At 49.0% G+C, this 17,587-nt stretch overlaps 3 protein-coding genes across 6 annotated transcripts; 2 read left to right on the top strand and 1 right to left on the bottom strand.

The window, feature by feature from the left end:
• Positions 1-536: 536 nt before the first annotated feature.
• On the bottom strand, positions 537-2,126 carry LOC123399055 (protein WHAT'S THIS FACTOR 1, chloroplastic). Its single transcript, XM_045093482.1, has one exon. The coding sequence runs from the start codon at positions 2,124-2,126 to the stop codon at positions 756-758; it is 1,371 nt and encodes a 456-aa protein (XP_044949417.1). The 3' UTR covers positions 537-755.
• A 6-nt stretch (positions 2,127-2,132) lies between these two features.
• LOC123399054 lies at positions 2,133-8,619 on the top strand. The gene is made up of 4 exons (XM_045093481.1): positions 2,133-2,974; positions 5,271-5,403; positions 5,487-7,562; positions 8,002-8,619. Exons 1-4 carry the CDS (start codon positions 2,133-2,135, stop codon positions 8,407-8,409), a joined length of 3,459 nt encoding a protein of 1,152 aa, XP_044949416.1. The 3' UTR covers positions 8,410-8,619.
• Positions 8,620-9,939: 1,320 nt separating this feature from the next.
• On the top strand, positions 9,940-15,147 carry LOC123399053 (homeobox protein ESX1-like). 4 transcript variants are annotated; one of them, XR_006610311.1, is made up of 7 exons: positions 9,940-10,452; positions 10,531-10,611; positions 10,690-10,770; positions 12,434-12,774; positions 14,318-14,374; positions 14,469-14,567; positions 14,657-15,147. XR_006610311.1 is itself a non-coding variant. In XM_045093480.1 (4 exons), the coding sequence occupies exons 1-4, from the start codon at positions 10,103-10,105 to the stop codon at positions 12,495-12,497; spliced, it is 576 nt and encodes a 191-aa protein (XP_044949415.1). In that variant the 5' UTR covers positions 9,940-10,102; the 3' UTR covers positions 12,498-14,179. The 4 variants fall into 4 exon arrangements, 1 of the variants encoding a protein (XP_044949415.1); XR_006610312.1 differs by having other exon boundaries at positions 12,434-13,952; XR_006610313.1 differs by lacking the exons at positions 10,531-10,611; positions 10,690-10,770 and having other exon boundaries at positions 10,436-10,452; positions 12,434-13,952.
• Positions 15,148-17,587: the final 2,440 nt, after the last annotated feature.

The raw sequence follows: 17,587 nt of genomic DNA, 5'->3' as shown, positions 1-17,587 counted from the left end.
GAATGACAACACAATGGTGACACGATCCCTTGGAAAAACTCCCACAGGGTCGTTGCATGCTTGTTGATCTGTTGTGCAATTGCCAAGCCCATGTATCGCTGCTCATATTAAATGGAATATTAACAACTCCGATCCATACTTGAAGCCTATCAAAAACGAGTTCCGATGGCCGCATATACATTCCTCAAACTCCTTCAAAATCACTGCACGTTTACTGACATGCCATGACAACCCTTTCCAAACACGACCTCGATCGCGCCGAGGTTCAAATTCACACCATACCACGAGGGATTTCCCATGCTCGTGAAGGGCGCCAGATATTATCTGAATATGAAACATATTGTGATAAAGAATCTTTCCCACTGGTAGCCACTCCGATTTTGAACACTCAACAGAATCATCAATCACAAGAGGGGCCGCCTCTTCCTTCGTGATATCAAGCTTTCCCATGCCCTCCTCCATCAGACACCGAACCGAACCGAGCCGAGCCGAGCAGATTTAGTTTCAGCATCATTAAGGTTTCAGGGAAAAGTTTCTAACATCGGGCAGACGGCTAAGCGTCGTCCATTCAAACTTGCATTTTCAAGATTTAGCATATGATGACTCGTACAACAGAAAAGGCGTCCAATTACATCCAATACAAGTACAAGTATGAACTAGCTGAACATGAACAGACTAACATGACAAAGGTCAAATGAAGCAAATTTAGTTTCAGCATCGATCTAGCTCTGCCTCTGCCGCAGAGCTATGACCCATCAGCATTCGGCAATGCTGCGCCGGGGATCCATCCCGGTCATGCACGCGTAGCCCTGCAGCTTCTCGTTGAAGAGCACGAGGGGATCCTTGTCCCTGAGCACGCCGTCGTCGTCGTACGCGTCCCGGAGGAACACGGCCCAGTTCATCTCCGTGCCGGCGAGGTAGAAGGCGCGGGTCTGCTTCCGCAGCGACTGGTACATGTGCCGCGTGAGCCCGAGCTCCTCCTTGAACTCGAACACGTGGTGTATCAGCGCGCGCTTCTCCAGCGTCAGGCTCAGGAACTCGTGCACCACCCCGACGCGGTACTTCTCCGCCTCCGGCGTCCACGGCCGGAGCAGCGCGCCGTTGGTGTACGGCGAGACCAGCGGGAACGTGGTCGCCGCGTCCAGGCGCTCGGCTTCCTCCCCGTCCAGCGGCATCGACCGGCGGTGCGGGACTGAGAAGCGGAACGTGCGCCGGACGCGGCGCTCGTCCACCATGAAGTCGTGCTCCAGGGCGCTGACGGCGAGCGCGGGGTCCCAGTGCGCCAGCTCGAGGACGTGGAGCCCGTCGGGGTCCACGGCGACGCGGAAGTCGTCGGGGTAGTCGCGGACGCGGTCCCGGAAGTCGTCGGGGAGGCCGAGCACCGCGCGGCAGTGGTGGAGCTTCGCGAGGGGCAGGCGGCGGTGGGCGGTGAGCATGAGGAGCTTGCGGACGGCCAGCACCCGCGCGGGGAGGAGCTCCTCGTGGACGCGGCGCTCCTCCTCGAGCAGCGAGCACATGAGCGGCGTGAACGCGAGGTGCGGGACGGAGCCCACGGTGGTGCGGGTGAAGAGCAAGGGGTGCCGGGCGGCGGCGCGCGAGACGCTGCGGCCGCGGGGGAAGCCGAGCTCGCGGTACAGCTTGCCGGCCTCGGCAAGGGGGATGCGGTGCGGGGGCGGGAGGGAGGCCATGAAGGACCGCGCGCGGGAGAGGAAGCGGAAGGCGGCGTCGCGGTCGAGGACGGCGTCGAGGGCCGGCACACGGCGGTCGGCCTCGGGCTCGATGGGCGCGATGCGCGGGCTGTTGAGCTTCTTCAGCAGCTTCTTGCGCCGCTTGCACGGGAGCAGCGGCAGGAGCGACGCCGCGGCTTCCGCGGCCGCGGAAGAGGACGCGGGCACGGGCGCCGGCGCAGGGGCAGGGACGGGCGGGACGAGGGCTCTCGCGGCGGAGAAGAGGCGGCGCGCCATCGATAGGTTCGGGCGGCGGCGGCGGCCGCGGAGGAGTTGGGGGCTCAGTGTTTCATTTTGATCAGTGGAGCGCACGAACCTTGACGCGAGGACAGCCGTTGGATCTGGAGCGAGCCCACCCAGACGGGAGACTGCCACCTCTCTTCTCTCTATCCTCCGCATAGCCCCATGTCCTTCTCCGTTTCCTCTGGAACGAAACCGAAACCCCAAATTGCCCTCCCGCAGCAACCGCCGCCGCCGCCGCCGCCGTCCGCCATGGGCACGGAGGTGGTGCCCGTGGTCGACCTTGGCGCGCTGTCCCAGTCGGAGCTCGTGGCGCTCGCGGCCGCGTCGCCCTACGCCGTCGACCCCCGCCGCGGGCGCCGCGACGCCGACCTCCTCCCGCCCCCTAAGATCGATCGGGCCGTCTTCAACGAGAGTGCCGGCTCCCGCAAGCAGACCTTCTCCCGCCGCCGCGCCGCCACCAATCTCTCCCACAATCTCACCCCTAGCACCGCCTCCTCCTCCGCCATCGCCGCCCCCACCGAGGAGGATTCCGAGAACCGCCTCATCGTGTTCCACCTCCAGCAGCTCTTTGCGCGCGACGACCCCTCCTACCTGCCACCACCACCGCCGATTCCACTCCAACAGCTACCCCCGATACCCATACCCGCACCCACGATACCGGTGCCCGCACTCCCCGTGGCCTCCACCGTGCCGATCCAGCAGCTCCCGGACCCAGACCGGGAGTTGACGAACCCCAAGGGGGTGTCTGTTGATTTGGCCAGACTCGCGGAGTTGGTGGATCCGTATGGGGAGGAGATACGGAATCGGACTGCAGGACTGGCTCTGGAATCCGAGCTGCTGGGTTTCATGAATGAGTTGGAGGGGCAGTGGGGGAGCCGGAGGCGACGGAGGAAGTTTGTGGACGCAGCCATATTCGGTGACCACCTGCCCTGTGGTTGGAAGCTAATCCTTGGGATTAAGCGGAAGGAGCGTGCTGCCTGGATCAATTGCCGCCGCTATGTTAGGTTTGTTCTGCTCGATGTTTATAGTTTTTTCTGATTCTAGTGATAGTGGATGGTGGTTTATACTTGATAGGTGTTGTAACCTTCTAGACGTAAATGATTCAGGTATTATGATCCAAATGTGATGCCCTGTGAATGGATGCAGTGCTTCTCACAAGGATCATGATTCCTTCTCATATTTATATTGTAGAGAAATGGGTTTTGTAGTATGAACATAAATGTCTTCTAAGAAGTACTGTAGAAGTCAATGATACTGATTTCAGTAACCAGATCAAACATAACTGCATTGGAATACATATTAGAAACATATGCATCAGGACAATGGGGTTTCTGGCTGTATGAGTCCATCTTATTTTTGTTCTAGTTGGAGTAGCATTTACAGGGTGTTATTTCAGGATGTCTGGCATCTAATTTTTTGTTGTCTTTTGGTAATACTTGCATACATAGTGCTCCTGTTTGTTTCCTTGTAAGCACCTCTGATTGTATTGAATGCATACCCTGTACAAATTTGTAATCTAACAATCAGTTTGTTGTCCTATTTGCTTTCATTCCTTCTGTCTGCTTTTTTGTGTATATAATGCTCAATCCAGGTATTCTTTGTCGTCTGCTAGCGAGTGTTAACTGAAAGTGCATGCCTAACCGCATGTTTTGCTGGCTACCTGATGCCTCTGCAAATTTCCATGTCTGGCATATACGTGATACTTCCAAATTCCATAGTATAAATTGTCCTGATAAGGATTATACGATTTCCGCTTTCTAAAGTAACAGAACAGCGTTTTTTAATATCTGTTTTAGTTCTAGGGTTCAGGCATTGCTTTTTTCTTTATTTGCTTGATTTGTTCATTTAATGTGAAACCAAAGACGCCTTGTACCTACTTTATTTTGGTTTGGCGTGTACTGTGGTCTGGGTATATGAACTTGCAAGCCACAAAACCTTTTCCGGTCATGCTTGCGTGCACAGGCTCAACAGTTCCTCAAATTTCTTTTTAGGAATATTAGCCAGATTAACTTGGTTACTAGCTGAAAAATAGAACCTCGAAGAGTTAATTGTAGGGGGGCTGCTACGCGTCCACCGACGGATCTTTCTAAAAGATCCGCCGCCTCGCACCCCGTTCGATTGTATGACGCGAGTCGTCCGTTTCTCTTTTCTATTTTCCTGCCACAAGCACCTTGTTGCAAAGATCATTCCCGCAACAAGATCCCAGTTGCAAAACTTGTTCTCTTTTTTTCTGCAACAAGACTCTTGTTGCAAACATAATTCCTGCAACAAGATCTCGTCCGTTCCTCTTTCCTATTTTTCTGCCACAAGCGCCTTGTTGCAAAACTCATTCCTGCAACAAGATCCCAGTTGCAGACCTTGTTATTTTTTTTCTGCAACAAGATCCCAGTTGCAGACCTTGTTATTCTTTTTCTGCAACAAGACTCGTGTTGCAAACATAATTCCTGCAACAAAATTTCAGTTGCAAAAGTTCGTTGGAGATAAGAAAAAAATGCGAGGCGTGGTGCAGGCTCATGCAGGCACGTGGCGCACAGGGAAAACGGTGGAGGTTTAGTGTGGGATCCGTCGGGTGATCAGAATTTTTTCCCTAATTGTAGGGGGATAGTTTAGTCCTGTGTTAAGAGTGCTAAAAGGCTCTAGCCAGGTTAACATAACCCTCCCTAATCCAAGAGTTTTTTTGGGTGTGTGTGTAAGCTCTAACCCAAGTCTTAACCCCAAAACCAGACTTAGCCTAAGGAAGAATTACATTCCCTCCGTCCGGAAATACTTGTCGGAGACATGAGAAATGGATGTCTCCGACAAGTATTTCCGGACGGATGGAGTATGAGGTAATTAGATTCAAGTCTCTTCATGTTCGAACTATTTATTTGTTTCCAACCTTCTTAATTCTTACAGTGTCTTGTACATAAGGCTAATCATTGCCGCCTTTGGAGCAAAAGGAATAAACTTATCTAATCCCTCTCTTCTTCAACTAATCATTACCACTCTCATTGTGCTTTACATAAGTTATGTTCTTGAGAAAAAGATCCATGTTAAATTTCTACTCCCTCCGTCCCATAATGTAAAACGTCTTGCATTATGGGACGGAGGGAGTACTTTTTAAATGAAGATCCTAACCAAGATGGCACCTCTTTATTAGAACAGTGTAGCACTGTAGCATGTCTGTGCAATGTTTATATTCTCTGTGTGGCTTGCTATGTAGTTTGTGATGTTTGTTTCATCTAATCAAGTAGAAAATTGTGTTTTTCATGTTGATTTCCCATTATTGCCTTAGCTAAGCGTGCATACCATGCTTTCCAGCCCCAGGGGACATCAGTTCGCTACTTGCAAAGAAGTTTCTTCCTATTTCATGTCACTTCTTGGATATGTGGAGGCAAAGCCAACTACTGTTCAGAACAACGATGTGGGAGTTCATGACTTGAGTGCTGTTAACGTGAGTTTTTTCTTAGTATGCACCTTATCTTTGCAGTCTGCACTTTAATTTCCATTGTTTAACTCCATGAAATGTTTAATTAGACTGCAGGTCTTCACCAGCAAAATGATTCAACTGGGGACATGCAAAGTGCAGTGTCAGCCACTTCTGTTACATTATCCATTCACAATGGTGATTCTCAGGGACAGAGACAACCTTATAAAGATGAAGCTCTGATAGAAGCAGTCAAGAAAGAGTGCAAAAAATGCAAATTGACTTTTGAGGACCAGAGTTCCTATGTGCAGCATCAGTTGTCCTTTCATCAAAGGAAAGCTAAAAGGCGCAAGGTTGATAAATCTATTGGCCTGGGAGTCGGTAAAGATGAAAAGCTCGAGACTCAGGAAAGTCAGAGGACCTCTGAAGATAAGCCTGGCTATTCTGGCCATGGTGTAGCTGATGTTAAAAGTCAAGGTCAGATTCCAGCAGAACTGTTTGGCGGAGCTTCTTCAGGAGATGTAGGTGCTGAACTATCCTTGGCTGAAGCGCCATGTGGGTTGCAAGAGATAACTGGCTTGCCTGAACAGGAAGAAGAGCCTACTGGCTTGCCTGAACAGGAAGAAGAGCCTACTGCTGGAGAGCCTGTCTCTGGGCATCAGAAGGACCTTCCTCAGGAGACTACTGGTTTACCTCAACAGGAAAAAGAACTTTCTGCTACAGAGCCTTACGCTGGGCATCAAAAGGAACATGTTGACAATTCTGGTGACCATGAAATCCATGATGGAGCATGTCATATAGCTGAAGAGCCCCTTGCCTTTGATGCTCCAAGCAACCTTAGTACTTGCAAGTCTCCTGAACCAGAAGTTCATGAGCATGACAGATCAAAAGATTTGGAATTTTCCATTGCAGATTGCTCTGGAAGTTTTGACAGGTCTCATGAAATCTCTAAGATACCTCAGGACGTTCCATGTACTACAGATGCTCCAGGTGAAAGAAAAAGCGCAGATGATCCAATGGACTGTGCTGATATAACACTGCCAAAACGAGTTCCTGAGCACTGTGATATGCTGGATCGCAAATTTAGAGGTTTTCCTGGAGAAACTGGTTTTAATCACCAGGTGGAAGACAATCCACTGTCTGCCAACTTGGATGAGCCTGATCTTAGTTCCAACAGCATGGAGGTAGATGACAGCAAGATAGCTTGCAAGTTTGGCGATGTGCTGAATCCTACTAGCTCTGAATATGATAAACCTGTTGTGGATCAAATTGATCGTGGAGTGACTGCCTTGAAAAATGATGCGATCAACATTGATAATGGGATGAACATTGATGTCAGAATAAAGGAGGTCAACCTCAATTCATGTTTAGATACAATATCTTCTCCTGTTTCTGGTGCAAACTGTGAAACTTCTAATCCCCTTCATGATGGCAATCGATCGTCCATTCTTGCCCAATGTTTTGGTGCTAGCTCTAATGATGAAAATGTTTGTCAGGATGAAAGTTTTGTCAATCAGAACAATGTTTCTAAGGCTGAAATTTTTGTCAACCAGAGCAATGACATGGTGTATCAATCCAATTTGAACATGAACCCTATCTCTCCTCCTCAAATTAGTGTGGATTATTTCACTTCCTGCTCAATGAATTCTGGAATTAAGAACCACGACAACCGACGTGATGATAATGCCAAGGAACAGTTTGTGAACTCACGGAACATATCAAGTAATGAACCAGGTTTTGATGCTGAAGCTTACAGCAATGACATCTTTACTGGTGCTATGGCAGAAACTAGCTTTGCTCAGCTAAATAATGCTATGAATATGAAGACTGATTTCTCAAGCTGCTATTCAATATCTGATCTAAATACGCTGACTGGTGGTACTACAACTGATGGAATTGATTTCCATGGTATGAGGAGTTCTTTTGTAAGTGGCTCCACCAGTCGCAGTGAACCAAATGAACTTGATTTTGATATCAAGGGTTCCATGCTCGAGGCTCTTGAAAGATCTGACAGCGACCTGGAAACTCAGTACAATGGTGGCGATCCTGCCATTGACTCACTCCCTGCGTCGGGTACAAGTGGGAGTGTCGATGATTTTATGTCCATGCACACCAATTTTGGTAGCTTGACCTCTCTGGTTCGTTCCGTTGAAGGTGGTCCAATGAGCAGACTTATTCAAGATCAGGTAAATTTTACTGGGTATCCTCACATGCTGTTTCTGCTCAACAATTATTTGGAAATTTTACTAAGTCAATTGGTATATAATGGTTACTTATATTAAATTTCAATGGGTATATATTCTTTTGACTTCCACACATATCATGCAATACACAAATGACGTTTCATTTGAACTTCAATCAGCTGTCACTAAAATGTGCAACTATTGAAGGAAGAAAGAAATACAGTTTTTTGTTTGTTAACTGAAAACATGTAAATGTGAGGTCAGTGTCATACAATGTAGCATGTTGGCGTATCTATTGCAATGGCTGAACAGATGTAATTGCTGCTATAGCCATCGTATGCTTTGTCATGAACATTCTCTTAAATATAGCAGCAGTACACACCGTTACCCATTATGTGTTTTACCCATCTGCGTGTTGACTCTGGTAATATATTTTCTACAGTGCGATTTGCAACTTGGATTTGGTGCACAGAAGCAGCAAATATATCCTAGTTTTGAGGAGCACCTTCGGATGGCCTCAGCTGGAGCTCCGCAGTTCGGGAACATGGGCAGGCACAATCCCATGCCTGTGCCTGTGCCCGTGCCTGAGCCGACACTGATGCTAGGCTATGAGCCAACGTTGATGCTGGGTTATGCACCGCAGTTTGGGAGCTGCCCTCCGGTCCAGTTAGGTTGGGACCTGTCCAAGATGGTTGGCGTGCTCCAATCCGTATGTGTGTGGTGCAACACAAGGTTCCAGCATTTTGGCACTGCCGAGCAGCAGAATGACTCTGTTGGCTTCATTTGCCCCACGTGCAAGGACAAGACATCCAGTCATCTTCGCATACTCAACAATGGTTCATCGCTTTAGCATTCGATCTCTGATGCTGTTTTCATCATATGTAGTCTGATTTTTTTCTTCTTCACGCGGGGATCATGTAGGGTAGACTGGAACCAGAGCTAGCAAATTCTAGTGTGTGTGCGGTGGTTACGTTGACCGGTTTGGCTATGTTTAAATGACACTGTTTTCCGTCGTCGACTGATTTGGCTATGCAGCAACGTAATGTGTGATATTTTTAAATGCCGATGTCCAGATTGAGCCGGAGAGGTGCATGATTCTTTTCATTGGCCTTGTTCCTCCACCCGGCAAGCTCGGTGTATCGTCTGCTTTGCCAGGGTTGGGTCGGTTTCCCAGCTGCTTCGTGCATACGGAAGTGCTGGTCACCTTTTAAGTCCAAGATTTTGTACTACTTGGCTTGCCTGTGTAGGTTTGCAGGACGAGGTTTCCCTGTGCTTTGTTTGCCATCAAGGGAAGGAATCCGTGGACCATATTCTTGTGCAATGTGCCCGTGTGTGTGCGTGCGCGCGCTCGAGTGAAGTTTGTCAAATGCGCCTTTTCTGAGTTAAGGATCAGGATCAAATTTACCATGCCACGACGTAACTGATTCCTTTGACGTGGCAGTTTTGGAATCAAGGGAATGCGAGAGCATTTGCCATCATTAGGCTGCAGTGCACGATCAACAACGAAATGGTGGAGTTGATATTTGCAGAGCTGAATGGCAGGAATGAAACTTGCTGGAGCTGGCGTTTTAGATAGTTTCGTGAGAAGTTAGACTAGCAGAGTAGTGGGAGGTGGGTGGGTGTCTAATCTTGCCTGATATGTTGGCATACTGAATAGGGAAGTGCACTGTGATATGCTGGAACGCAAGTTTAGTACTACTACTTAAGCATTGTAATTAGCTTGGTAAATGTTGAGCAGAAAGAGAAGAGAAAAGCCAAGGCTGCGTGAGGCAGCAGGCACAAAAACACGTGTACGTCTCCACATCGTGTTCATGCGTGAGGTATGTGAGAGTCAAACATGAGGAAGAAGACAAAAGCAAACGGCCAGTTCATTGGTCCTCGACTCTCTTCTGCATGGAGGTAGACGACAGCAAGATAGCTTGTAAGTTTGGGAATGGGCTAAATCCTACTAGCTCTGAATATGATAAACCTGTTGAGGATCAAATTGATCGTGGAGTGACTATCTTGAAATATAAAGGATGATATGATCATTGATGATGGAATCACAGAAAGTAGCTTTACCCAGCTGTACAATGCTATGAATATAAAGATTAGCTTCCTAAATTTGCTAGGTTGGCAGAAGGATGCGTGTGACTGACGGAGAAACCAATTTCTCTGACAAACGGCGTAGGTGGGTCAGGATAAACCAATTTTGAAGTCGAATCATTCCAAAATGGTCGCCTCCTAAAGTGAAAGTGAAGATGTCTCGCGGTCTCCGTGCGCGCGCCTACGTTGCCGTCAGTCCACAATTCTCTGTGAAGGTGGTTGGATCGGATCAGTGACCAACGTTATAAAGCAAAAAACGCCTAACGCCGCCCAGGTCACTCATCGACGGCGACACGAGAAAATGGCCAGCTTGGAACGATATTTGCACTCCTAAAAGGGATGGTGGGTGAGGAATAAGGAACATCTAAGCCCATGAATAGGAGCTTAATCCTCCATTTGGAGAATTGCAGAATGCCCTGAAAGTCTTATAGCCAGAATTCTCAAAGCTAAATACTTCCATGATACCTTCATCTGGAGAGCTCAGCCTACTGTCCCCAAATCGAACTGGGATCCATACCTTCATCTTGTTAGCGCACCCCTCCTCACACGACCCCTCCTCAATCAGCGCCGCCGCCTCCGTGCCCCCCTCCGCCTCCACTCGACCCTCTCCTCCTCGTCCGGCGCCACTGCGTCTGCGGCATGCCCGTCGGCAAGCACGACCTGCACCTCATCTAGGGCTTCTCAGTTTCGAGTGCCCCTGGTCACCACCCCGTTCTTTGCCACCTAGCTCACCATCGTCGCCGGACGGCCGGAGCATTCGCGTGCTGCCGCCCCAGCTCGCCGTCGTCGCCGGACCGTTCGCTGCAAGGTACAGTATCCCTCCCTCGTCCCTCCTTTTTGTCCTCAATCCACCGTCCTCTCCTTGTATGCTCTCCTTCTTTTTCAGCCAGCGGCCGCAACAACCACGAAGCAGCATTCGCGTGCTGCCGCCCCAGCTCGCCGTCGTCGCCGGACCGTTCTCTGCAAGGTACAGTATCCCTCCCTCGTCCCTCCTTTTTGTCCTTAATCCACCGTCCTCTCCTTGTATTCTCTCCTTCTTTTTCAGCCAGCGGCCGCAACAACCACGAAGCGGCATTCGCGTGCTGCCGCCCCAGCTCGCCGTCGTTGCCGGACCGTTCGCTGCAAGGTACAGTACCCCTCCCTCGTCCCTCCTTTTTGTCCTCAATCCACCGTCCTCTCCATGTATTCTCTCCTTCTTTTTCAGCCAACAATCATATGCATAATTTTTACTATTTCATTTGTGAATAAACTGGGTACACTAAAATTTATGTTGTATGGTCAGCTAAGCAATTTAAAGAAAATAGGGTCATAAACATTCACTGTAAAAGTTGGTCCCTCTTGTCAATCTGATGCTTATATTAGTTTTGTTAGGTAAATTAGTAACACTTCCGTGCCTACTCAAAATTTTAACATCATATAATCCTTCACTAAGTTGTTCTTCAACAGTAACTAAAACTAATTCTACCAGCAAAGAAACTAATTCCACAAAATTTCTAAGCTGTAAAAGTACTACTTGTATGTGTTCTGAATAAATGTCAATAGCTCCTCCAACAGGCTCGATCAACTCATATGCATGTTTTTTTCTTCTCATTGTCGGATGAATACTCTTGCCAAATTAATAGTAATCTTGATAATTAGCACACAAATATATGACACAAGACGAGAAAAATTACGAACACAACTAGTTAAATGAAAAAAGTTTAAGAAAGGCATGAAACAGAGGTACCTGAGTGGCTAAGAAATTAGAAATTGCGAGATTTTGCTGCAGCTTACAAGTCACGAGTAAAAGATTTGGTTTTCCTTTCCTAATCCAAATCAATACAAGAAATTGAAGTGTGAGAAGGAGATACGTAATGAGGATTAACTTCACGAAGTGAACAATCTAACAAGACTACAAACAGATGGGATTTACGTTGATGAGGAGGTTCATGTAATCGGGAAAATCACATTACCTTCATGCACTAAGTACACCCAGCAGCCGAAAATCACAATTAGCCAACGCGGACGAGAGGCCGTTGACCTTGGCATGGCTGATTGTTGCTAATTGGGAAAGAGAAAAAGTAGCACCCGAGTAGATCACGCGCGTGCGGCAAGCAGAATTAGTCATTCTTTTACCACCTTTTTTTATTTTTTTAGAATCAATCGATCTGTTACATGGGCTATCCATCACGTACTTATATAGAGGAAACAAGCCATCGGGGGCCCTTCATACTCGGAGGCCCGGGGCGGCCGCCCCCTCTGCCCCCCTCAGGGTCGGCCCTGCGGCCGCAACAACCACGAAGCAGACAGTTCAAGCAGATTCCTTTACAGGCATGAATCATACGAAACCAGGATTTATCCCTTACCTCTCCGTTACCAGCGTGATCTATTTCCCTTACCGTTTACGTTACCACTCTCTAATCCAAACACCTCCCAGGTGCTAATAATTTCAATGAGAAGTAGCTCAAGTCAATATAGTGTGTATCGAGGTTGAGTCTACTATAGGGTCGTGGCCCTGTCACATTCACTTTTGTCTTCTCATCATACAAACCCAAGGGTAAAAAAGACTTTTCATGTGGACCTAGAGGTGTTAGTGGCTAAACCTGATGAAAATGTCATGTAGGGAACAAAATAAAGTTTTGAGTGTCAAAATGGGTAGAAAAACATTTTTTGATTAAAAAGGGAATCAAATTTGAAGAAAAGGGCCAAATAAGGAATTCTCTCGTATTTCAGACCGAGGAAAAAACCCTGATTCATATACCATAGCTATTTATTAATTGATAGATCATTTATTTGTTGGATTTTTGTAGGCATCATGGCGAAGGATATGGGCGTCGTCCTTGGTCCCTCTGCCCCGCCGACGGGAGGAGGTGACATTCTTTGGGTAGTGGGAGGGATAGTTTTAGCAATTGTCCTCGCCCTCATCATCTTCTACTACGTATGGCGACGCGAGGCAGCAAGGCGCGCGCAGGAGCAGGCGCAGGAGCAGATCCATCACCCACCAGCGGCGGGGGGTGCTGATGAAGATAAGATCAACGCACTCAAGACCATGAAATACTCAGCACCGGACCTGGAGGATGGGAAGCCTGACATGCATGAGTGAAGTTTGCGTGGAGGAATTTATCGAGGGCGAGACGTTGACGATCCTTGGGTGCGAGCATTATTTTCACCGTCATTGTATTCAGAAGTGGCTGCGACTGAACAACGCATGCCCAATTTGCCGAGGGGAAGGGGTAGCGTAGGTGTTATATATATATATATATATATATATATATATATATATATATATATATATATATATATATATATATAATGTTAATAGTAAAAGAATAATAATATTCAGTTGCTGTCGGCCCATATAGGGCCCGATCGCGATTTCCACCAGACAGCCCAACAAAAAAACAAAAAACAAAAATCATCCACACACACTCCCCACTCCACACTCCCCTTGCTCCTCCCCTCGAGCACACACGACACGACCACCGTCTCCGCATCGACGCGCTGCCGGATCTCCCCCCTGCTTCCACGCGCCACCGGCCCACTTCCTCCTGATTGCTTGCGCCGCCGTCGTCGTCCCCCCTGCTTCCTCGGTGGCGCCGGCCCACTTCCTCCTGATTGCTCGCGCCGCCGTCGTCGTCCCCCAACTGCTTCCTCGGTGGCGCCGTCCCCCCTCCCCGCTGCTTCCGAACGCGCCGCCGCCCGCCCACCCTGCTTCCTCCGCGCCGCCGGCCTGCCTCCCTGCTGCTTCCACCGCACCGCCGACCCGCCTCCCCGCTTCTTCCGTACGCGCCGCCGGCCCACCTCCCCGCTGCTTCCACCGCGCCGCCCTGGTTCCCACCTAACTCCGCCAGCTGCCTAGGACCCTCGTGCGCGAAGCCCTAGCTCATCACAGCGCACCTCTGCTGCTCAGCGTCGGCAGGAGCCCCGTGGCCTCCCCTGCGCCTCGTGGTCGGACCACCACGGCCTGCCGAGACCCGGATGCCGACAGCCACTAGCACGCGGAAGATGCAGGTGTTCCTGGACGCCCTCTGGTGTCTGGTCTACTCCGGGGCCGTTCACAGCCGCCACCCCAGTCCGTTCAGCACCGCCGCATCTTGCCACCTGGAGCCACCATGCACGGGATCCGTCCGGTCCCACCCACTCCTCCTCGATTCCCAGCCGGGAGCTCGCTGCCAGAAAACGGCCAAGTCCAAAGGGTCGCCCCGCGCGCCGTCGGCTGCATGTCGCCGAGCACATGGATCACCCCCCTGCCCCGGTGACCACCCATGCAGTGCCCCCGATCTGCTCAATTCTGATGCTCCCCTGCCCGCCGGCGCAAGCGAATTCAAGGTTTTCCCCCATGTTTGCTCTGTTTCTGAATTCGAGTGTGATTAGGTGATGTTGTTAGTTCCCATTTGTTTCTCTGAATCTAAATAATTTATCTAGTTTTCAGGTGGGTGTTATGGTTCTGAGTGACATTTTGTTCCCTGGGTCATTTGTTTTTTGTTCCTGTGTACTAAATGAGTGGAGAACCTTTTGTTATTCCGCATAGAAAATTTTGATCACATAGCCAGTAATTCAAGAAAGTAAAATAACCGCAGACTGTTTCTATATTTGGGTTATGAAATATTTTCATTGTGAGGGCACTTTTATATGTGATCGATGAATTTGGTTGTCCATTGATGAACTAAAGCTAAGGCGTTCCGATGTCACAGACAGGGAATAATGCAGATGTTGTCTGGCAATGAAACTGAACAGAGCACTAATAGACCGTAAGTTCTGTATCTGAATGTGTGCATATCATTTCGTGAAGTAGTTCATGGTGGCTGATTGCATTTCAAATCCAATTTGTACTGTATTTACTAGGGCTGGTATATGTGGGGTCGTCACCACCACAAGGTTTTAGGAGCACTTCGCAAGCGGGGGTCATTGCGTCTGATTCAGTTAGGTCTGGTGAACCAAAAGGTGCTGCTATTACCTAATTATGTATGGTCATTCTATACAATCTAGATGATGTCATGCTAACTCAAATTGATGGGTGGCCTACAATGCAGCTAAGACGGATGGCATGCTGCCATTGAACACGTCGGCAGCAACAGGCATTTGGAGGCGGCAGGAGAGGTGTGCAAACAGGGGCAGCAGGCAGTATCGCTAGAGATGCTTAACGCCATCAAGCAGGCACTCGTCATCCTCGGAAAGCTCTGATGAAGATGAAGATAATCTTGCCAGCTGCAATCAAGCTACAGATATTGGCAGAGTGAATGCTTCAGGCAATGTTGCTCCTGTTAGCTTAGCAAACCATTCGGCAAGCATGCTGCAATATGCATCGCCGCCAATGGGCACAGCCGTGCTTCATAGCAGCGCGGTGTATGTCTTCCCAGGGATTACAAGTGAGTAAGCCAAACCTAATGGAGTTAACATAAAAAGCCGGCAGATTATGTGTTAACTTTATACTAACTTCAGTAGTGACTTAACTTTATACTAACTTTCCGTTAAAAAAACTTTATACTAACTTTAATTCAAAGTCAAGTCACTTCTTTTGGGATGGAGGGTGTATGTGGTATCATGTCTGTATTGTCATCTATCATCATACCCTCGTCGACAAAGTAACGAAGTTCAGCTGATTAAGGCTTGTTTGAACCTGGCCAATCTTAAAGGGATGAGCTCAGCTCCGCATGGGTATTTTTTTTAACACAATACAATGCAGATACCTACAAACATGCACATATACTCATCCTGGATACGCACGCTCCACATCCTATCTCTTTAAGCACCTTGAGATACCGAGCCGGGACTGCATATTAAGATTGGCGAAGCCACCACATGCGTCATGTAGTTGACGGAAACGTTTCTTCCAATTGAACGAACATCGTCGAAAAGACTGAAATAAATCTAGAAAAATATGAGACCAGTGTCAAGTCTAAGAGTTGAACCCTGTGGGTTAGTTTCACTGCAAAGATTCTAACCATCAGAGTTACGCCCAGTTTGCCTAGACACATCTATTATAAACCAACGGTGGCCGTTGGCGGTGGCCGTCGGCGGCCCTCGATCGATCGATGTGTACCAGTGTTTCCTTTCAATGCATGTTAGTCGTCGGAGAATTCATCGGTGTGCCCATAGATGTCACAAACCTCCCGATCATGAGCTAGAACATCAGGGTCCTAAACACCCCGGCAAGGCGAGAAATGGTCAGCAATACGGTAAATTCACACAGGCTAGCGATTCTATGCCTCCAAGAGACGAAGATTGAGATGTGGGATCGCGCTTTAGTTCGCGAAACTAGCGGAAGTAGGATGACTGACTACGTAGTGCTCCCAGGGCTGGGGACGCGAGGCAGGCGACAATCTTCTGGGACAAGAACATGGCCAGGGTTATCTCGCAAGCGGTAGGATAGTTCCCAATCACAACCCGAGTCACGGTGATCGCATCCAACACTAGTTTTTGGCTCACCATCGTCTATGGGCTAGTGGATGACTCGCTAAAGGACGGGTTCTTAGTAGAGGTAGGAAACGTAGCACCATCGGCTACCGAGCCATGGATCATCAACAACGACTTCAACCTCATCTACAAGGCGAGAGATAAGAACAACTCCAACATCAACCGTAGGGTGATAGGAAAATTAAGGGCTGCAGTTGACTCAGCATGACTTAGAAAGATCAAGTGCAAAAATTTCAAACTCCACATATGGTATTTCAAATACCATTTAATTGATTTGACCTGATCAACACATATAACTTGTTCTAACATGCATGATAATAGCACCAATTGATTCTTTGCATTTTTATAATAATTTTTATACATAATTTATTTCAATCTAAGTTACAGATTAATTTCTATAATGTTTCAAAGTTTTAGGTATTTTCTCAAATTTCCATAATTCTTTCAAAAGGGAAAATTATTAAATACGTCAGCACTGCATCATCACTACATCACTAGGTCAGGTGACCGTTGCCAGGTCAAACCTGACCAGTGGGGTCCACTGATCAGTGACCCTGGGCAGGCTAAAGTCACCGGCAGGTGGGTCCAAGTCACTCAGGGTTAATTCCCGAGTTGACCCCAGCTTTGACGAGGGTTAGGGCCCACTGTCTGTGACTAATTAAAGATTAAACTGGATGGGTTTGCTTCTAATGAGTCTCGTCGGCGATGACCAAACTGGCGGTGGATCCTCGCAGGAATCGCGCTATACGCGGCGGTTGGGCACGCGATGACTACCAAAATGAAGCACGTGCTCAGGCGCATTGAACTGGAGGGTCAAGTGTTGGCCGGGCTGCCAGAAACCTCACCGGCGTCGAGCTGCGCGACGATCGGCGGTCGGGCGTCATCGGGAACGATGATGCAAAGCACAAAAGGGCTCGGGCTTAACGTCTACAGCATCTATGCAACATAACGAAGCTAACGGTGGCGCGAGAAGGATCATAGGATTAACGGAGCATCACCGGCGATGGGCTCATGCGGCAGAGCTCCTTGGACCTCGAAGAAATCCAAGCATACGGCTACCAATCGACAGTGAGGAGAGGGGTAATGGATACTGGGGCTCACGGAGAAGACGTAGACTTCGAGAGATTGCTCTAGGACGGCCTGAAGACGACAAAAGGCGACGGCGATCTATGGCGGCCGAAGTTGAAGACGAGCTTGGGGTCGACGCTGTGGAGCTCCTGGCAACGATTGGCTTGCTGGAGAGCTCTAGGGGACTAGATGGAGCTTTCGGGATAGGCATAAGGCGAGGGAGAGGCGCTGGTTAGGTGGGTGACGGCGGCGAGCTCGAGCAGCAGGCGACCATGGCGAGCAGGTGGTGAGGGAGAGAGCAGGGGGCAACTGGGGAGCGGGCTCGATGCGGAAGGCACTGGGGTCTTTATCCCCTACGTCATGTTGTCATCGGGAGGCAGGCAGGCTGGCTGCTGCCGGCGACGCTCGGCCGTGGCACGGTGGCCTCGTTCTCCTCTGAGGAAGAAGACGACAGGGTGAGCGCCAGTGGTGGGCTGGCC

Source organism: Hordeum vulgare, chromosome 5H (genome assembly GCF_904849725.1).
Source record: "Hordeum vulgare subsp. vulgare chromosome 5H, MorexV3_pseudomolecules_assembly, whole genome shotgun sequence".
Classification (NCBI taxonomy): domain Eukaryota; kingdom Viridiplantae; phylum Streptophyta; class Magnoliopsida; order Poales; family Poaceae; genus Hordeum; species Hordeum vulgare.
Note: the sequence above shows the minus strand (reverse complement) of the source record. Positions and strands in the feature narration are given on the sequence as shown.

Coding starts and splice junctions, on each gene's coding strand:
- LOC123399054 (XM_045093481.1), top strand. CDS start 2,133: ATGTCCTTCTCCGTTTCCTCTGGAACGAAACCGAAACCCCAAATTGCC. Junction 5,404..5,486: donor ATGACTTGAGTGCTGTTAAC/GTGAGTTTTTTC, acceptor ATGTTTAATTAG/ACTGCAGGTCTTCACCAGCA. Junction 7,563..8,001: donor GCAGACTTATTCAAGATCAG/GTAAATTTTACT, acceptor TATTTTCTACAG/TGCGATTTGCAACTTGGATT.
- LOC123399053 (XM_045093480.1), top strand. CDS start 10,103: ATGATACCTTCATCTGGAGAGCTCAGCCTACTGTCCCCAAATCGAACT. Junction 10,453..10,530: donor GCCGGACCGTTCGCTGCAAG/GTACAGTATCCC, acceptor CTTCTTTTTCAG/CCAGCGGCCGCAACAACCAC. Junction 10,612..10,689: donor GCCGGACCGTTCTCTGCAAG/GTACAGTATCCC, acceptor CTTCTTTTTCAG/CCAGCGGCCGCAACAACCAC.
- LOC123399055 (XM_045093482.1), bottom strand. CDS start 2,126: ATGCGGAGGATAGAGAGAAGAGAGGTGGCAGTCTCCCGTCTGGGTGGG.